The sequence below is a fragment of the Micropterus dolomieu genome, linkage group LG23, assembly GCF_021292245.1.
Source record: "Micropterus dolomieu isolate WLL.071019.BEF.003 ecotype Adirondacks linkage group LG23, ASM2129224v1, whole genome shotgun sequence".
NCBI classification, from domain to species: Eukaryota; Metazoa; Chordata; class Actinopteri; order Centrarchiformes; family Centrarchidae; genus Micropterus; species Micropterus dolomieu.
Genome location: NC_060172.1, coordinates 10,810,429 through 10,825,695, shown reverse-complemented (window position 1 = coordinate 10,825,695; position 15,267 = coordinate 10,810,429). Strand labels below are relative to the sequence as shown.

At 42.6% G+C, this 15,267-nt stretch overlaps 1 protein-coding gene across 1 annotated transcript in view; it reads left to right on the top strand.

Moving 5' to 3' along the window:
- Positions 1-7,756: 7,756 nt before the first annotated feature.
- Positions 7,757-15,267, top strand: part of tecta (tectorin alpha) — a 21,146-nt gene continuing 13,635 nt past the window's right edge. Inside the window, exons 1-11 of the mRNA XM_046040917.1 lie at positions 7,757-7,820; positions 7,943-8,082; positions 8,202-8,489; positions 8,832-8,969; positions 9,091-9,256; positions 9,432-9,844; positions 10,152-10,722; positions 10,820-11,430; positions 11,522-12,092; positions 13,293-13,921; positions 14,568-15,225. Coding sequence (XP_045896873.1) covers positions 7,757-7,820; positions 7,943-8,082; positions 8,202-8,489; positions 8,832-8,969; positions 9,091-9,256; positions 9,432-9,844; positions 10,152-10,722; positions 10,820-11,430; positions 11,522-12,092; positions 13,293-13,921; positions 14,568-15,225 — 4,249 coding nt within the window. The remainder of the gene's footprint in view (positions 7,821-7,942; positions 8,083-8,201; positions 8,490-8,831; positions 8,970-9,090; positions 9,257-9,431; positions 9,845-10,151; positions 10,723-10,819; positions 11,431-11,521; positions 12,093-13,292; positions 13,922-14,567; positions 15,226-15,267) is intronic.

The window sequence follows — 15,267 nt, the reverse complement described above, 5'->3', positions numbered from 1 at the left end:
TGCAGATCTTCTCTCTTTCTGGCAGTCGTGTTTTTAGTCGAGTTGCAAAGAGTCCATTCCATACGTGTCAGGCAGTATAGTGTTTCTGGGGCATTCCCTCTTATTTTCCCCCTCCTTCTCTTCCAACTCCATGACTCTAATCCTGTGTGGGATATCTATGCCACCCACCCTTCAACACGCCATCACCAGCAGGACCCCCTTCACAGGCTTTGGGAGCTAAGGAATCATTAAGCCATTCGGTCTTAAAGGTGCTCTTCACATTTTATGGGATTGTAACAAGGGCCAGCTGCTAAACACAGACTTCGATACACAGTTTCAAACAGTGCAAGTCATATCTTGGTGACCTCCCTGGTCTGGAATAATTAAAATCCCCCTCAAGTTTGGTCTGTCTTTCAGTAGTTTTTAATGAGCATATTCAATTTGTATTTCAATATGTGTGAATGCCTTGACTGCTTCTGATAAATTGAATAACTCCCTTCACTTCCTGTCCCCTGACTTTGAAGATCCCCTGATTCCCCAGCATCTAGCACCACCATAGTGTTGACACATTTGAGTTTTAGTAAAATGTCTTGACAACACTGAAATGGAATAACATAAAATTATATATATATATCTGGTGATGATGAGGACCAGTCTTTATCACTTAGGTGATTCTCTGACCATCTAGCTCCTCCTGCATGTCAATGTCTATCTGATGGATCTAGACCTAATTTTGTACATGAATCCCAATGACTTTGGTGATCTCCTAACCTTTCAGCTTGTACCTTCATTAGGTTGGCTGGGTTGAAATATCTGACAACTATGAATGAATTCAGGATTTGTGTTCCCCATAGACGGATGGTCCCCAAGAAAATGGCAATAATATTATTGATCTTGGACATGTTCACTAATGCAGGCCAGACTAAGGTTGGAAGATGGATAATGCGTTGTCTCGATCACACCTAGCATCTTGTTGTGTAAACAGGACTTTGCTGTACTCTGATCTACCCCTCATCTGCCCCATTGCATTATGAAGTGGGATTGAGGGCAGGAGGGCTGAACAGGGCCTATTGTGTGGTGAGGTGAAGGAGTCATTGGGGTAAGAAGGTTTGGGTTACTGGAAGGAGGGTCACCATTGTGAATGGAAAGCCAGGAGAGGAGGGCAGGGCAGAGCCAACCGCTGGGCATAAGGGTTGAATTAGAGTGGCCCACTCCACGGATTAGGTGACTGCCGAACAGAGCTCAGCGGGTATCCAGTCCAGGACCTTCTTTGTGAAGGTCAAGCTTGATGGATTCTCCAGAACTTGTGATGCTGGATACTTTGACCCTTTTCCCACACATTAACCTCCTGCTGCATAGAAACCTTTTGATGCAATTTCTGTCTCTTGCAAACAGTTTTCAATTGTAATTGAATTGTATCACCTGTTATGGATGTTGATCAATAATAAGGCTCAGTGATTCCTGGCTTCCAAAACACTTGATGACAGAGCTGCACCACCCGTAGCATTTCAAGCCACATTGATACTCTCACTCCTAGTGCTGGACAATAAAATATTATATTATTATAATATATTAACAATATTTTTTTTTCAATAACAATATAACAAATGTTCAATAAAGATTCAATAAATGTTTGTTCTTCACTTGAATCATACACAAATAATGACTTAATTTTTTTCTAAAGATGTTTACTTTGTTGAGGAAAAATTACTTACTTCATTTACTTCATTTTATTCATGTAAATTTGTTGACAAAGACTTTATCATAATTGATTTGAATGTTGTACCTCAGATTTGTGAAGTGATCCACTGTTTGGCCTCAAGTGTTGACCATAAAGAAGAGTTTAAACAACAATTAACCATCAGGTTTCTTCAATTTTCACTCGGGAGCAAAAATCAGCCTTTAAACTCAAAAGAAATAATGATTTGATACTTATGGTGATTGTCATGGGGCTACCCCATGCCTTCATTGAAGTCAGCAGTGTTGGTCTTGGCATGCTAAGCTAATCTTAGCTGAGCATTAGCATAGGACGGTTACCCTTAGCATATGGGCTAGCATCAATGGACACATGGCCTGTCATTTCATGTCAGTTCATATAAGTACTGGTCAGAAGAGTTGAAATCATGGTTGGATAAATACAACACATACACAGTTCATTTCAAGTAATTTATTTTAGCTTATGGGATTTACCCAAGGTCATTCAAGTGTTTGTTTTATTCACCTGTTCTCCTCATCAAGCAGGGATCTGGGCCGAAGGGGCAAACAGGAAATGATGGAGTGTGGAGTCATTTATAGGGAGAAGACCTGGAATGGTCAAAGTGTGAGCCAGTACAGAGGGGTGTACGGGAGTATCTTAAAGTTGCTCTTTTGAGAAGCTTTTGTTTAGCCGGTAACATTTCATTTCTGGTTTTCTAGTTGATTTGTTGTGTGGTGATGTAGCCAGAGATGTGTTTGATGGTTGAGATAACATAATGCTGTTTAATTGATTGTCAATTAACTTTGGTTTGTCTTGTAGGAGGGGCTTCTGGTATAAAGGAAGGAGGCAGAGGCCCCCTGGAGAGAGAACAGCTTGGGCCTGGAAGTGCACATGTGCTGGAGCCCAATAGTCAGGTCTGATATAGGTTTTGTTTTGTGTAATCTCAGTTTGTAATGATGATTTGAATAGTATATACTTAGTTTTCTCGTTGTTTGTTTTTGTTAATTTTTGATATATTTTTACAATACCTCACTTGCATAACTGCACTTTCCACGCATCTGGTTTAAAAATAAATTGAAGCACCAGGTGAAGAACTCATGTCCATGTCTCCTCCTTCCACCATGGGGCTAAACCTTACCTTGATATCGAAAGATATGAAACCTACAGATAGATATGAAATCGTGATAACATTTTTGGCCATATTATCATATATTAAAGTCAGTTAAAAGCTGCTTGCATCAACCCATCCAACAACCAGTTCAATGGCAGACAAAAATCATAGACTTAGTCAATGACATGAGGACATGACAGCTAGTTGCTAATTTTGTCTGTCTATCGTTGGGTGCTGGATAGGTACCTCACAGTGGTACTTCGTTAATGAAAACAGCGACTTGCTGCTGGAAACTGTGTTGACGGTGCCGAGTATGAACTAAACAGAGTTTAAAGCAGAAACTGTCATCTGAAAGACATTATAAAGCTCTGATATGCTGCAGAGTCGGGTGACAATTCTCAGTGGGTTCATCAGTAGCGACCTTTTTACATTGCACACATCATTCAATGCATAGTTAACGTACAAATATTGATTAGTACAGCTTAAGTTGACCCCCCATGTAAGTTCCAGAAATCAGGTGCATCAACCCATCTTGATCCTTCCTACTTCTCCATCCTTCTCATTTCCCAAAACACAAAGCCTAGATCAGGAAGCTCCCCTGGCCCAGTAGGTCATCTGTAACTGGTGATTTGGTCCCTCTTTGTGCAACGCTCTCTTTCACAGTTTGGTTAGGGGTATATGTCCATTTACACAACAAGACGTGGGCGGTATAAAAGAAGCCTCCACAGAGAGCTTTGGTGCTGCTTAATGGGAGCCCGGGCCCTGCCCTCAGTCCTAGAGCCTTTCACACATCTTGCTCCCTGCCTCTCCAATTACTTCCACTGTCCTCCTGCAACAAAGACCGAACTGACTGCCCTCTCCTTCCCAGACCCTATCAGTGTGGATCCACATGAGATTTCTCCTCGCTATCTCTCCAGCATCAATGGAAACGAAGTGTCTTGTATAACCTTGTAAATGAGGCTGTTCCTAATTAAAAAAGGGGGTACACAGAGTATCCAAAGTGACTCATGTTAATTCTGTAACTCTACCTACCACAGAGGTTGAAAAGCAAGGTTTCAGACTGTGTGTGTGTTTCTGGTTTTTGTGCATAAATGCCCCAGAGTGAGACTGTAATACTTTAGTGAGTTTGTGTGCTCAGGTACCTTTAGCTTTAACTGCACTGAGTGAACCCTGACAAAGTCTTTACCGCAAATGAGGCCTAATCCAAAGGCAGAGTTTAAAGTCAACCTTATTTTACACCTGCCAAGGACTTGTCAAACAAATAATTCAGTGGGGGAAAATGCACTGTCCAATTTAACGTAAATTATTACAGAATATTTTGATATGCTGCTTCAGGTGCTAAATGAAATATTAATAAGACTTTGAAAGCCATTGTTCCAAAAACATAAAGGCCACAGTGTTTCCTCCAAACTTTCCACCAGACATATTTTATCATCATTTGGCACTATGCGGGTGTTAATGACAGATCCTGCACAAAAGGCTTGACACTCATCCTGTATGAGAGCCTCTCTTTGTACAAAACATTCCTTTTCTCCTTCATTTTAAAACATGTCTAGAAGAAGTAATTCTCTTTGTTTTTTCCTCTCCCCTCCATCATTTCCACATCTCTGACCTCCCCTCTCACCTTCTTACATATTACTATGTTTCCACTCCCTCGCTTCCTCAGATTCCTATGCTGTCCCTCCCCTCAACTTCCCTCTCCTCCCCACCTACCCCCTTCCCCAAACACTGATCTCAGATTAAGTTGAACACTATCCGAGGTAAAGTTTGCACCTGCTTCTTTAGGCAAAGCTGCTTTCACAGCTTCAACAGGTGCTTTTCAATCTCCACTTTTCGCCTCTAAGGACATCACCATTTAAACACTCAACACAAACCTTTGGATTGTTGTTGCTTCTGCTGGTAAACCTGTAGAGTTGGAATTGGACAAGAGGTGTTCTTCTATCTGGACATCCAGCTCCTCTACAAACCCTCTTCTCCATTCATCACTTCAGCAACTGTCCCCTTCCACTGCCTCGTTTTATTCCCTCCATCACCACCACCACTACACTGTGGATGGTCCTCTGCTGGATGGGACACTGCTGTGCGGAGGTTGCCAGGTTAGACTATTGAGGTGCTAAATGTCCATCTTCTGAAGGCAGGTGAGTGTATCATTTCCTCCTCTACTCAATTTGACTGTGTGGCAAAACAAATCTGAGATTTCCTATTTAGACTTGTCTCTGTTTGATGCTGCAAACATGGACTTTGGCCTGTATGTCACACATTTTTGGTCATTCATGATCTGTTCAGGAAACATCAACAGTTCTTTCTGCTATATGTGCTTCTGTTGGGGATGTTACTGTAGCTTCAAGGCCTAATACAATTGGTGATATCTAATCCAGGTGTTCCCAATCTTTTGATTGTCGAATGCAAAGTCTACTTCTGACCCCTCATCACAGGTTATGGTCAAACTATGGATATGAGCCATGAGCATCTCAACCATTTTCCTTCTCACATTATTTCACTTTATGGAATTTTAGAAACCTGGAGGGTATCCAGTGTTTCACAAAAAACCAAAACAAATATTTAGAAAGGTCATAAAATTAAGCATAGCTTTGTGTTACAAAAATGTTAGTATCTTTCCTCTTGTGACCTCAGATCTCCAAAAGGGGTCCCAAACACCAAGCTGGGAGCCACTGGTTTACTCTTGCCAGCAGGTACATTTCCACTAAAGTTAGAATTAAGTCTATAAAATACACAATTTAAGTAATTTATTAATTATTTTATAATTGTGATTTAATTATTTCACCAAAATATGATTTTGAATTACAACTGAATAGTGGTATGACTTAACCTAATCAAATGCAAAAAGTAAATAAAATAAATGTCAATTAATTTTTGATAAAGCCTTTGGCTTACTTGATACAATAAGAGTCTCTCTTTGAGCTTGAGACAAGAGATAAACATGTTGAACTGTCTTGTTTATCTTTTAAGTCCTTTAAGCTTTATCTTAATTGCCCCGCTAAAAGGCTCGGGGTTAAGGCCAGTATAGATAAGATGGTGAGCTACAAGAGTCAAAAGAGCAATTGTGGTAATCTTTCTGTTGACAATGTATGATGAGAGGCTGATGACATGAGGGCAGACCTCTCTCAGCAGTGCTCACTAACCTTGGCACACCTGAACACAATTTACCATCAAGCTAAATATTATTCACACATTAGAGAGATTTGAGAGAAGTATCCAATTGACCTCAGATACCTCATGTGTCAGCAGTAACACATCAACAATATTGTCTCCAGGATAGTAAAAGTCTGCTGGTATTTACACATAAATACCCCTAAAATATGAAGTTCAGTTTTCAAATTATATTTATTAAAAAAAGGAAAAAGTTTCCTGAAATGTATTGGTCAATACATAAAACAAAGATGGCTGGTCCAGGCATCACCAGCTCAGCCAGGCTTTGGTGACGACACAACATAACTACACACCTAAATAATCTCAACTCAAAGGTCCACGCTTTTTCACAGCTTTCAATGACATTGATGTCAACAGATAACACCAGTTATGTGTGTGCAAAATAAGACGAAAATATAACCTCTTACACCAAACTGCGTCTTTTCATTTTCATTTTAAATTCTATATATATACATATATTAATTATTCTTTATTGAAGTATGGCATTTTATGTACATATATAAAGCCAAAGCTACAGAGAAACAACGCTATTGTACAGTGGAAATTGTCCAATTAAAACATGTTCTTTAACTTTATCTTCAGTGAAACCAGTTTGGCCAGTTATAAATATAAGATTTCCCCCCTAAAACTAAAGTTTATCTTCTAAAGGAATTATATCATATGTTTAAAACACTACAGAGGCAAATTACAAAAGGGCTCGCTGAGAAAACACTGACTGGCTACTAGCTAGCAGGCCAGCTAGCATGTCCTCCTCACGTCTCTAAAATGTTGTAACAAATGTTAACAGGTATAAAAAAACCTTAACAGTCAATTTCTTGCCTACAACTTGCCCAAAAAGTTGTATGCGAAGGTTATAACAGTTGTGGGTCTGGCTCATGTCTTCCCCCATTACCACTCGTTGATGCAAAATGCATGGTGGGATACTAGTGGGGATGTGTTTCATAAGTCAAAAATAACACAACCACAGATGAGGATGTTAAAGGCAGAATGTCTCACTAGGTCTGTAGTATCCAGAAATGACTAGTTTTAACTTATGGGTTAAGTTGACAGTAATGTATGGGCCCATTAATAATATTAATTAAGTGAGTGTATGGCCAATACCTGTTTGAAGTTTCATTCTGTTTCATTAGACAATTAAGTTCCAATGCCATATGATGATTGTAAAATCTGACAACTTGGCTGTACACTCTATTTTGCCAATGGGAAACACGCCAAGCCCGGCACTGAACAGCCCCAATGGGTCACTGCAAAGACCTTGGCAATTCAGACCTACTCACTTAAAGCCATTAGTGCCCCAGTGTTTACGCTCCTCTCCCTTTACCCAACAAGGCATGGACAGCTCCCAAACAGAAGTGGTAATGAGGTCTTAAGCAGCCTCGCGGCTTCAGACACAGAGACACTGGAGCAGAGCTGGCCAGTTCGGTCAGCTGCAGGGAACCAAGGCACAGAGAGGCCCGTAGTCCACTGTTGCCAGCTCACATGGGACTGTAAGGCAAATGTGATCCTGACACATTGTTCTGGCATGCATAATAGGGCCTTTTCAGGGCTCCTCTGGGGAGACCTGGGAGCCTGATCTTAAAGAAGTAACGTGACGTTGGTTCGGCCTTGTTTATGAGAGGTTGTTCTATGACTCATGTCTGCTTGCATTTTCATTAGCTTTAAAGAAGATGCGAGACAGATACTGTAGCAGTTGTTCAGAAAGGGTTGCTCAGTACGCAAGGAAGTGGTAACGTAATGAGCAAATGAATCACCCTGTTGATACAATCTCTCATCTCATTCTCTTTTTCTGTTTCTTTAGAATGGTCAGGCAAGGCTGTCCAGTCATTCTTCTCCACCTCTTCAGCATCTTTGTACAGACGGGAGGTATGAATCACATAAATATTGACGGAACATGTTGAAGTTATCCTCCACATCAATTCTTTTATCTTTTCGAATTGAGAAAAGTCAATTTAATGAGCTCTTGTCCATTATTCTTTTTTTTTTAGCTAGAATGCAGGATATCATGTACCCATATGGACCTGGCCATAGGGATCTAGAGACCCCCAAGATGGATGATGGGAGTTCTCCTGAAATTACTTTGCTCATTCACTTCATTTTCTTCAATGTCCCCTACCGTTCCATCTATGTAAGCCTCTCATTATTGCATAGAAAGCTGTTATCCATCAATCTTAAAATAATAGTTCAATGTCGAAAGTATGTACTTATATAGTTTATGAAATGCAACCCTGTCTGTTCTGTTTACAGGTCAACAACAATGGTGTGGTCTCCTTCAACGTACAGGTTAGCCAGTTCACACCAGAGGCTTTTCCGCTGAGTGACAGCAGATCATTCATTGCTCCACTTTGGGCAGATGTGCACAATGGCATCCGCGGAGATGTGTACTACAGAGAGTCCACTGAACCGGAAATACTGGAAAGGGCAACACAAGATGTCCGGAAGTACTTCAAAAACATGCCCACCTTCACAGCCACCTGGGTCTTTATAGCAACATGGCACCAAGTCACCTTCTATGGAGGAAGCCAGACAACCCCGGTAAAGTCCAAACCCTGCATAAAATATCTTGGTCACACAAAAGGAAACTGCAGGTCAGCAGCAGTCGCAAATGACAGTGTTATTTAAGAAACACATGGTGAAGATTCCCCAACTTTGACCTGATCTACAGAATTTAATTCCGTCAGACATTTGTCTAGTGCCATTTTGAAATTCCACTTCCACACAGTGAATCTACTTTTTTGTCTGCAAGTGGGACATTTGTTGAATGTTGAAAGGATTCTTCTCAATTATGGTATTCTTCTTTTTTCGTTTGTTATGTTTTATGTGTATGTCTCTTTTTCTCCTTGTAAAACTATTTCAATCCTCTTGTTTGATTAAAAGGTGAACACATTCCAAACTGTACTAATCTCAGATGGTGTGGCGTCCTTCAGTATGTTCAACTATGGAGAAATCACATGGAGCACAGGAACAGCCAGTGGTGGAGATCCTTTAACAGGACTGGGTGGGACTACAGCTCAGGTATTCTGAAAATGTCCTGAAATGTCCCCTATTCTGAAAATTAAGATTTCATTTCTGTTCTATTATAGAAAATCTATGATTAACATTCCACCTCCATCCCTCACACCTTTCCCCTTTTCAGTCAGGTTTTAATGGTGGAGACATTGGTCACTTCTTCAACCTGCCAGGATCACGGTCAAATGATGTAGTGAACATTGAACAGACAACCAATGTAAATATCCCTGGGCGCTGGTTCTTCCGTGTAGACACTGAACTGATAGATCCTGCCAATGGTTGCAGCTACAATGGCAAGTTAAAACATTAAACACTGATAATTATGTCCACATAGTTTTCTCTTTTGCAAAGTAGCTATGTCATCTTTAACACTTGGAGCAGTCAATGCCATTTTGGAATGAAATGCTTCAGTTGCTTGCAGACCTGTACTTGTAAATACCTCTTCTGTCTTTCCTACATCCTCTCCAGGGCGTTATTACAGACGAGGGGAAATCTTCTGGCTGTCTGACCAGTGTTCACAGCGATGCCGTTGCCTTGACATTGACAATGAGGTGCATTGCCAAGAGGCTCCTTGCGGGCAGCTGGAGACCTGCGAGCAGCAGGAAGGGGCTTTTTACTGCCAGCCAACCCGCACCAGCACTTGTGTGGTATTTGGCGACCCTCATTACCACACCTTCGATGGCTTCCTCTATCACTTCCAAGGAACCTGCTCCTACCTGTTGGCTCGTCCCTGCTGGGAGGTGGCAGGACTTCCCTTCTTCAGCGTGGAGGCCAAAAATGAGAACCGTGGGGTCGCTTCTGTTTCTTGGCTTAGAGATGTTACGGTGGAGGTGTATGGTCACAGAGTCATGTTACCTAAAGGCAGTTTTGGAACAGTCCAGGTGAAAATCTTTGGACCCTTTTATATCATGAATTACTGCAATATTGGCCTGGTGTGCACTTGTTGGGCTAATGCAAAAGTGTTGATTCAGGTTATTTGGCTGCATTTAAAGTCCTTGAAGTCCTTCTTTGACTTCCTTGGAAGATAACCCACTCTTGGATGCATCTACCTAGATTTTTCATAATATAATATAAAGTACAAGATGTCAATCCATCAACATTTTGAGAGTTTTGTCATGATAAAGCCATAGGAAGAAAGTGAGGGTATCCACTGTGCCTTTTCTGATTTTCCTCTGTTCCTTTTTCTAGGTGGATGGATTGATGAAGACTTTACCTGTCCAACTAAAGCTTGGTGCTGTCAAAGTATATCAGTCTGGGGTTGCCATTGCTTTAGAAACTGACTTTGGACTTTTGGTCACCTATGACGGACAACACTATGCGTCCATCTCCCTTCCCAGCTCCTACTACAACAACACTTGTGGCCTTTGTGGTAACTATAACGATGACCCTGCTGATGATCCCGTGCTTCCTGATGGCTCTCTAGCAGAAAGCGTTGTGGAGTTAGGGGGCAGCTGGAGAGCAGAGGATCCAGACTGGAGGTGTACAGATGGCTGCGCCCAGAACTGCAGTGTGTGTGACCCTCTTACAGAAGCCTTCTACTTTCGCTCAGACTACTGTGGACTCATCAACAAAACTGATGGACCTTTTAGGGACTGCAGAGCTGTAGTGGACCCTACAGCCTTTGTGTATAGCTGTGTATATGACATGTGCAGCAACAGGGATAATATCACCACGCTTTGCCAAGCCATCCAGGCCTATGCTCTGGCCTGTCAGGCCCTTGGTGTCACAATACGACCATGGAGATCTCGCACGTTCTGTGGTGAGATTCCATTTAATTCAGTTTACTCAGATTCTTCATCTTACATGAATTTACTTGTGTCATCTGACATACTTTCTTCTCTTTTACTTGCTCTCAGCTTTGTCATGTCCAGAGTTCAGCCATTACCAAGTGTGCACGAGTGCTTGCCCAGCCTCCTGCTCGGACCTCACAGCACCCCTGTATTGTGCTCACCCTTGCACTGAGGGCTGCCAGTGTAACCAAGGCTATGTTCTCAGTGGAAGTCGCTGTGTACAGCGGGAAGACTGTGGCTGTGAGCATAACGGGCTCTATTACCCCCTTAATAACACTTTCTGGGCAGGCCCTGGTGGTGAAGAAGGCGAATGTACCCTCCGCTGCAACTGCGGGCCTGCTGGAGAAGTCTCCTGTTTCAATGAATCCTGTAAGGACGGTGAGGTGTGTTCGGCAGAGGTGGGCTTGCTGGGTTGCTATCCTCGGAGAGAGGGAGTGTGCTCAATCACCCAGAACTCAGTGACATCCTCTTTTGATGGCACCTTCCTGCTGTTCCCAGATGACAGTTCCTACTACCTGCTGAAGCTGTGTGGCGCAGTGCCAACTAATGGATCAATGGTGGAGGTGAAGATGGGCAGGCGGTTGGTGAACAAAGGCCCCACTTGGAAAAGACCTGTGGTAGTTACAGTGGCTAACTTGGAAGCTCAGATGGGAGGGCTAGATTTTGATACAGTAAAGGTTAGTATTTTCTGTGCAGAGTAAAAAATGTTTTTGTTATGTATTTTCAGCTGTTGAATACCGATGAGTTTGAAACATTTTTGTGTTCCAGGTGAATGGTGAAGTAGTGGTGCTTCCATATGTCCATCCGATGGAGACTATGATGATCTACAGAGCCCCAGGCAATGCAACAGTGGTGGAGTCCCGTGGTCTGCTTCGTGTCCACTACACACGCCAGGGATTCCTCAACATCTCCCTCTCTACCCTCTACTACAATGTTACATGTGGTTTATGTGGCGTCTTCAATAGCAATTCCACTGATGACCTTCGCCTTCCAAATGGACGCCTGGCGGAGTCTACTGAACAGTTCACAGAGGGCTGGCAGTCCATTGCTGATGACCTCACCTGTAATGGTGACTGTGATGACCTGTATCGAATGTGCACAGACTTGCGTCTCTACCAGAGTCCTTGGATGTGCGGCAACATCAATGATCCAGGGAATAGTTCATTTCTGGCATGTCACGCAGTGGTCAACCCATCACCATTCTTCAGGAACTGCTTGTATAACATGTGTGTAAAGGAAGGGAATCGTTCAGCCCTCTGTTCTTCACTGCAGGCTTATGCCACTGCCTGTCAGGATGCTCAAATAGGCTTTGCTTCCTGGAGGAGTGCCACCAACTGCCGTGAGTAGATATATCTAAGGAACAGGCTGATATTTTGGTAGTTTGGCATCAAACTCAGAGTGCGATAAAAAGATCATCACTGGGTGTCCACAACAGAGATAAACAGCTAGACTCTATAAAAAAATATGCCTTGTAACAACTCCATATTTGTACCACTATGTTGTAACTTTCTAGCAAGCAAGTATTTCTACAACACATTAACAATTGAAATTCTATTTATTAATATATAAACAAATCAAATATAGAACATGTAACAAGACTTCATTGGATTTGGTGTGTGGCATATCTTTTCAAAAAAAATTCAGCTAGCAGTTTCCCCTTTCTTACTGTTGCTTTGGTAGATGAACAAGCATACCATTATTTGCTTTCTACAGCAGTAATTACAAAATAAAAGTACAACCTTTTGAAGCGAACAAAAAATGCCAAATTAAACATTGTCATTTTGCTTTCTGAATAGCTCTTGACTGAATCTTGACAGCATTGATAGCATCTTAGCATAATTTTTGTTCCCAGATAAATCCAATTCATATACATTTTTCACAGTGGTCGTTTTGTCCTGTCAAAGCAGGAAAAGTACAGGTGGAACAAATAACAATGATGATTGCTCTGTTCCAGCAATTATTGAAATACAACGTAGCAATTAATTTTAGTTATCAGTCACACATGTGTTTGCCAAATCAAAATGTCCGCTTTGATAAAGGTCTACCAGTGTACCACCACTGTTAATATTTACCTCTTACTCCACAAAAAAAAGTTTTTTATCACTCATGCCTTGTAAGTTTTAAAGGTGGCTCTGAGTGTTTGCTTGTTTGTGGACCGCAGCTGTGGTGGATTCACAAAAATCAACCCATCAACCCATTTTCAAATGGTTCATTGAAACTTCCCAAGACATTTCAGCATATCCACCTGTCAGCTGACTGTTCAGATGCTTAGTATTCTCCCAAAAATCTAAATGTTCCCAAAATCTGATTGTCACTAATTTAGTTAGACTGACCAACTTAACAAAATGTTCTTTCAAGGGTACACAGCTAGTCACACAAATGGAATCCACTGTGTGTCCAAGATGTCCACAGCTGCTGCCAAGGGGCAAGCTTAAAACATAGTATTTTATACTCAATATAAGGTGGTATTTTTGTAAAATGAATTTGGTGTTGTCTTTGCCTCTCTCTTGCTTTCCTTTACCTCGTTCCTCTGTCTCAGCTCTTCCCTGTCCAGAGAACAGTCATTTTGATGAGTGCACCAATGCCTGTCCTCTGACCTGTGCCAACTTGGATGAACCTGAAGAGCCATGCCCTCTGCCATGCCAGGAGGGGTGTCAGTGTGAGGAAGGCTTTGCACTGCGTGATGGTCTGTGTGTAGCACGCAGTGATTGTGGCTGTATGAGCCACGGGCGCCAGCTGGCCACTAATCAGACTTTCTGGACAGACTGGGAGTGCCAGGAGCGCTGCTACTGCAATGGCTCTGACAATAGTGTATACTGTCAGCTCGCACCCTGTCACGCTGAGGAGTACTGCCAGGAGAATGATGGCCTGTATTTCTGCCAGCCGCGCACAGAGGTCCTGTGTGTGGCAGCTGGTTATGGACATTTTCTGCCATTTGGTGGCGTACCATTTGAGCTGCAAAGCTCTTGTACTCTTAGGATGGCCACCACCAACTGTGGGAGAGAGAACATGGACCACACTACCATGGGTGGAACTTTTCCTCAGTTTAAATTGGCAGCTCGTAATGAAGAAAGGGACACAGGCCAGGCAATTTGGGTGAGGGGCTTTGTATTGGAGGTCTACGAGTATGAGATTGAAGTGTCTCGAAGCTACAAAAACACTGTCACGGTGAGTGCATGAACAGGCAGATAAGTAAATGAATCAAGAGCCATGATTTTAATTTCTGTAATAAGGCTTATAATATGAATATTTATAGCTTTACACCACATTTATGCATGACCTGTGAAGGTCATACTTGTTGTATTTGTGAGGACGTTATTTCTAATCAAGCAGATAGAATAACCAGGCAGAGGGCGAATCCCTCTTTGATTGGCTTACGGTGGATCTAATTTCAATGGGCATCTTTTATCAGGCTGGATTTGGCTCAGACAAAACCCCGACCCTGAGCGACATTTGGACTGGGTTCACAAACCGACTAAAAGATCTGAGGAGGAATAGAAATGACACACACACACACACACACACACATACATATACACATTTTTTCTCACTCTCCTTATTTCTGTTTCTGTCTCTTTCTCTCTTACACAATTAGATTACATGAGAAACACATAGAAGCTCTTTCAGTGAGTCTTAATGGTATCCATTCATCACCTGGGTTTCCCCACATTCTTTCAAAACATGCAGGTCAGTTGGATTAGAAACGATGACTTGGTGCTAAAAACACACACGACTGTGTCTGTTAGTAGATGGAGATCCTAGAATAAGCGTTAAACATGTTCAAATCAGTATTATTAAATCTCTCTTCATTCAGGTTAATATGGAGCGTTTGTACCTTCCTCTGAAGCTGGGCTCAGGGAGGGTCAACATCTTCACCTTGGGCATGCAGCTCATTCTGGAGACAGATTTTGGGCTGAAGGTGGCCTTTGACTGGAACACTCTCCTCCTGTTGACTTTGCCCCGTGACCTCTTCAACGCCTCCTGCGGCCTGTGCCAGGATATGCCCTTATCCCCACCCACGTTTAGCACGACTGACTGGGGCATGACTTGGGCAGAGAGGGACACCTTCTGTCAGGTGGGCTGTGGAGACTCCTGCCCACGCTGTGGCCTGGGAGAGAAAAGCGTGCTAAATGATGCCCCTCTCATGGTGGCTGATGCCAACACGAACTTCGGCACCGACAATGGGGCAAATGAAGTCAACACAGGCATGCGTTTCCACATGGGAGATGGACTGTATGTGTTTGTGGAGCCTGAGGCAGTGAGGCTGTGTGGGCTAATTGTGGATCGAGGAGGTGTGTTTGCACGTTGCCACAGCAAGGTGGCGCCAGCGTTCTTTTATCAAAGCTGCCTGCAGGACACCTGTCTGGACCAGGGAGCGATGGATACAATCTGCAACTGGCTGCAGATATATGCCAGCACTTGTCTGACCCAAGGGATGCCTGTTACCGGCTGGAGGAGTGACACACCTTGTGGTGAGTGCAAGTATTGGATCACCTTAATTTCACCATGGACTT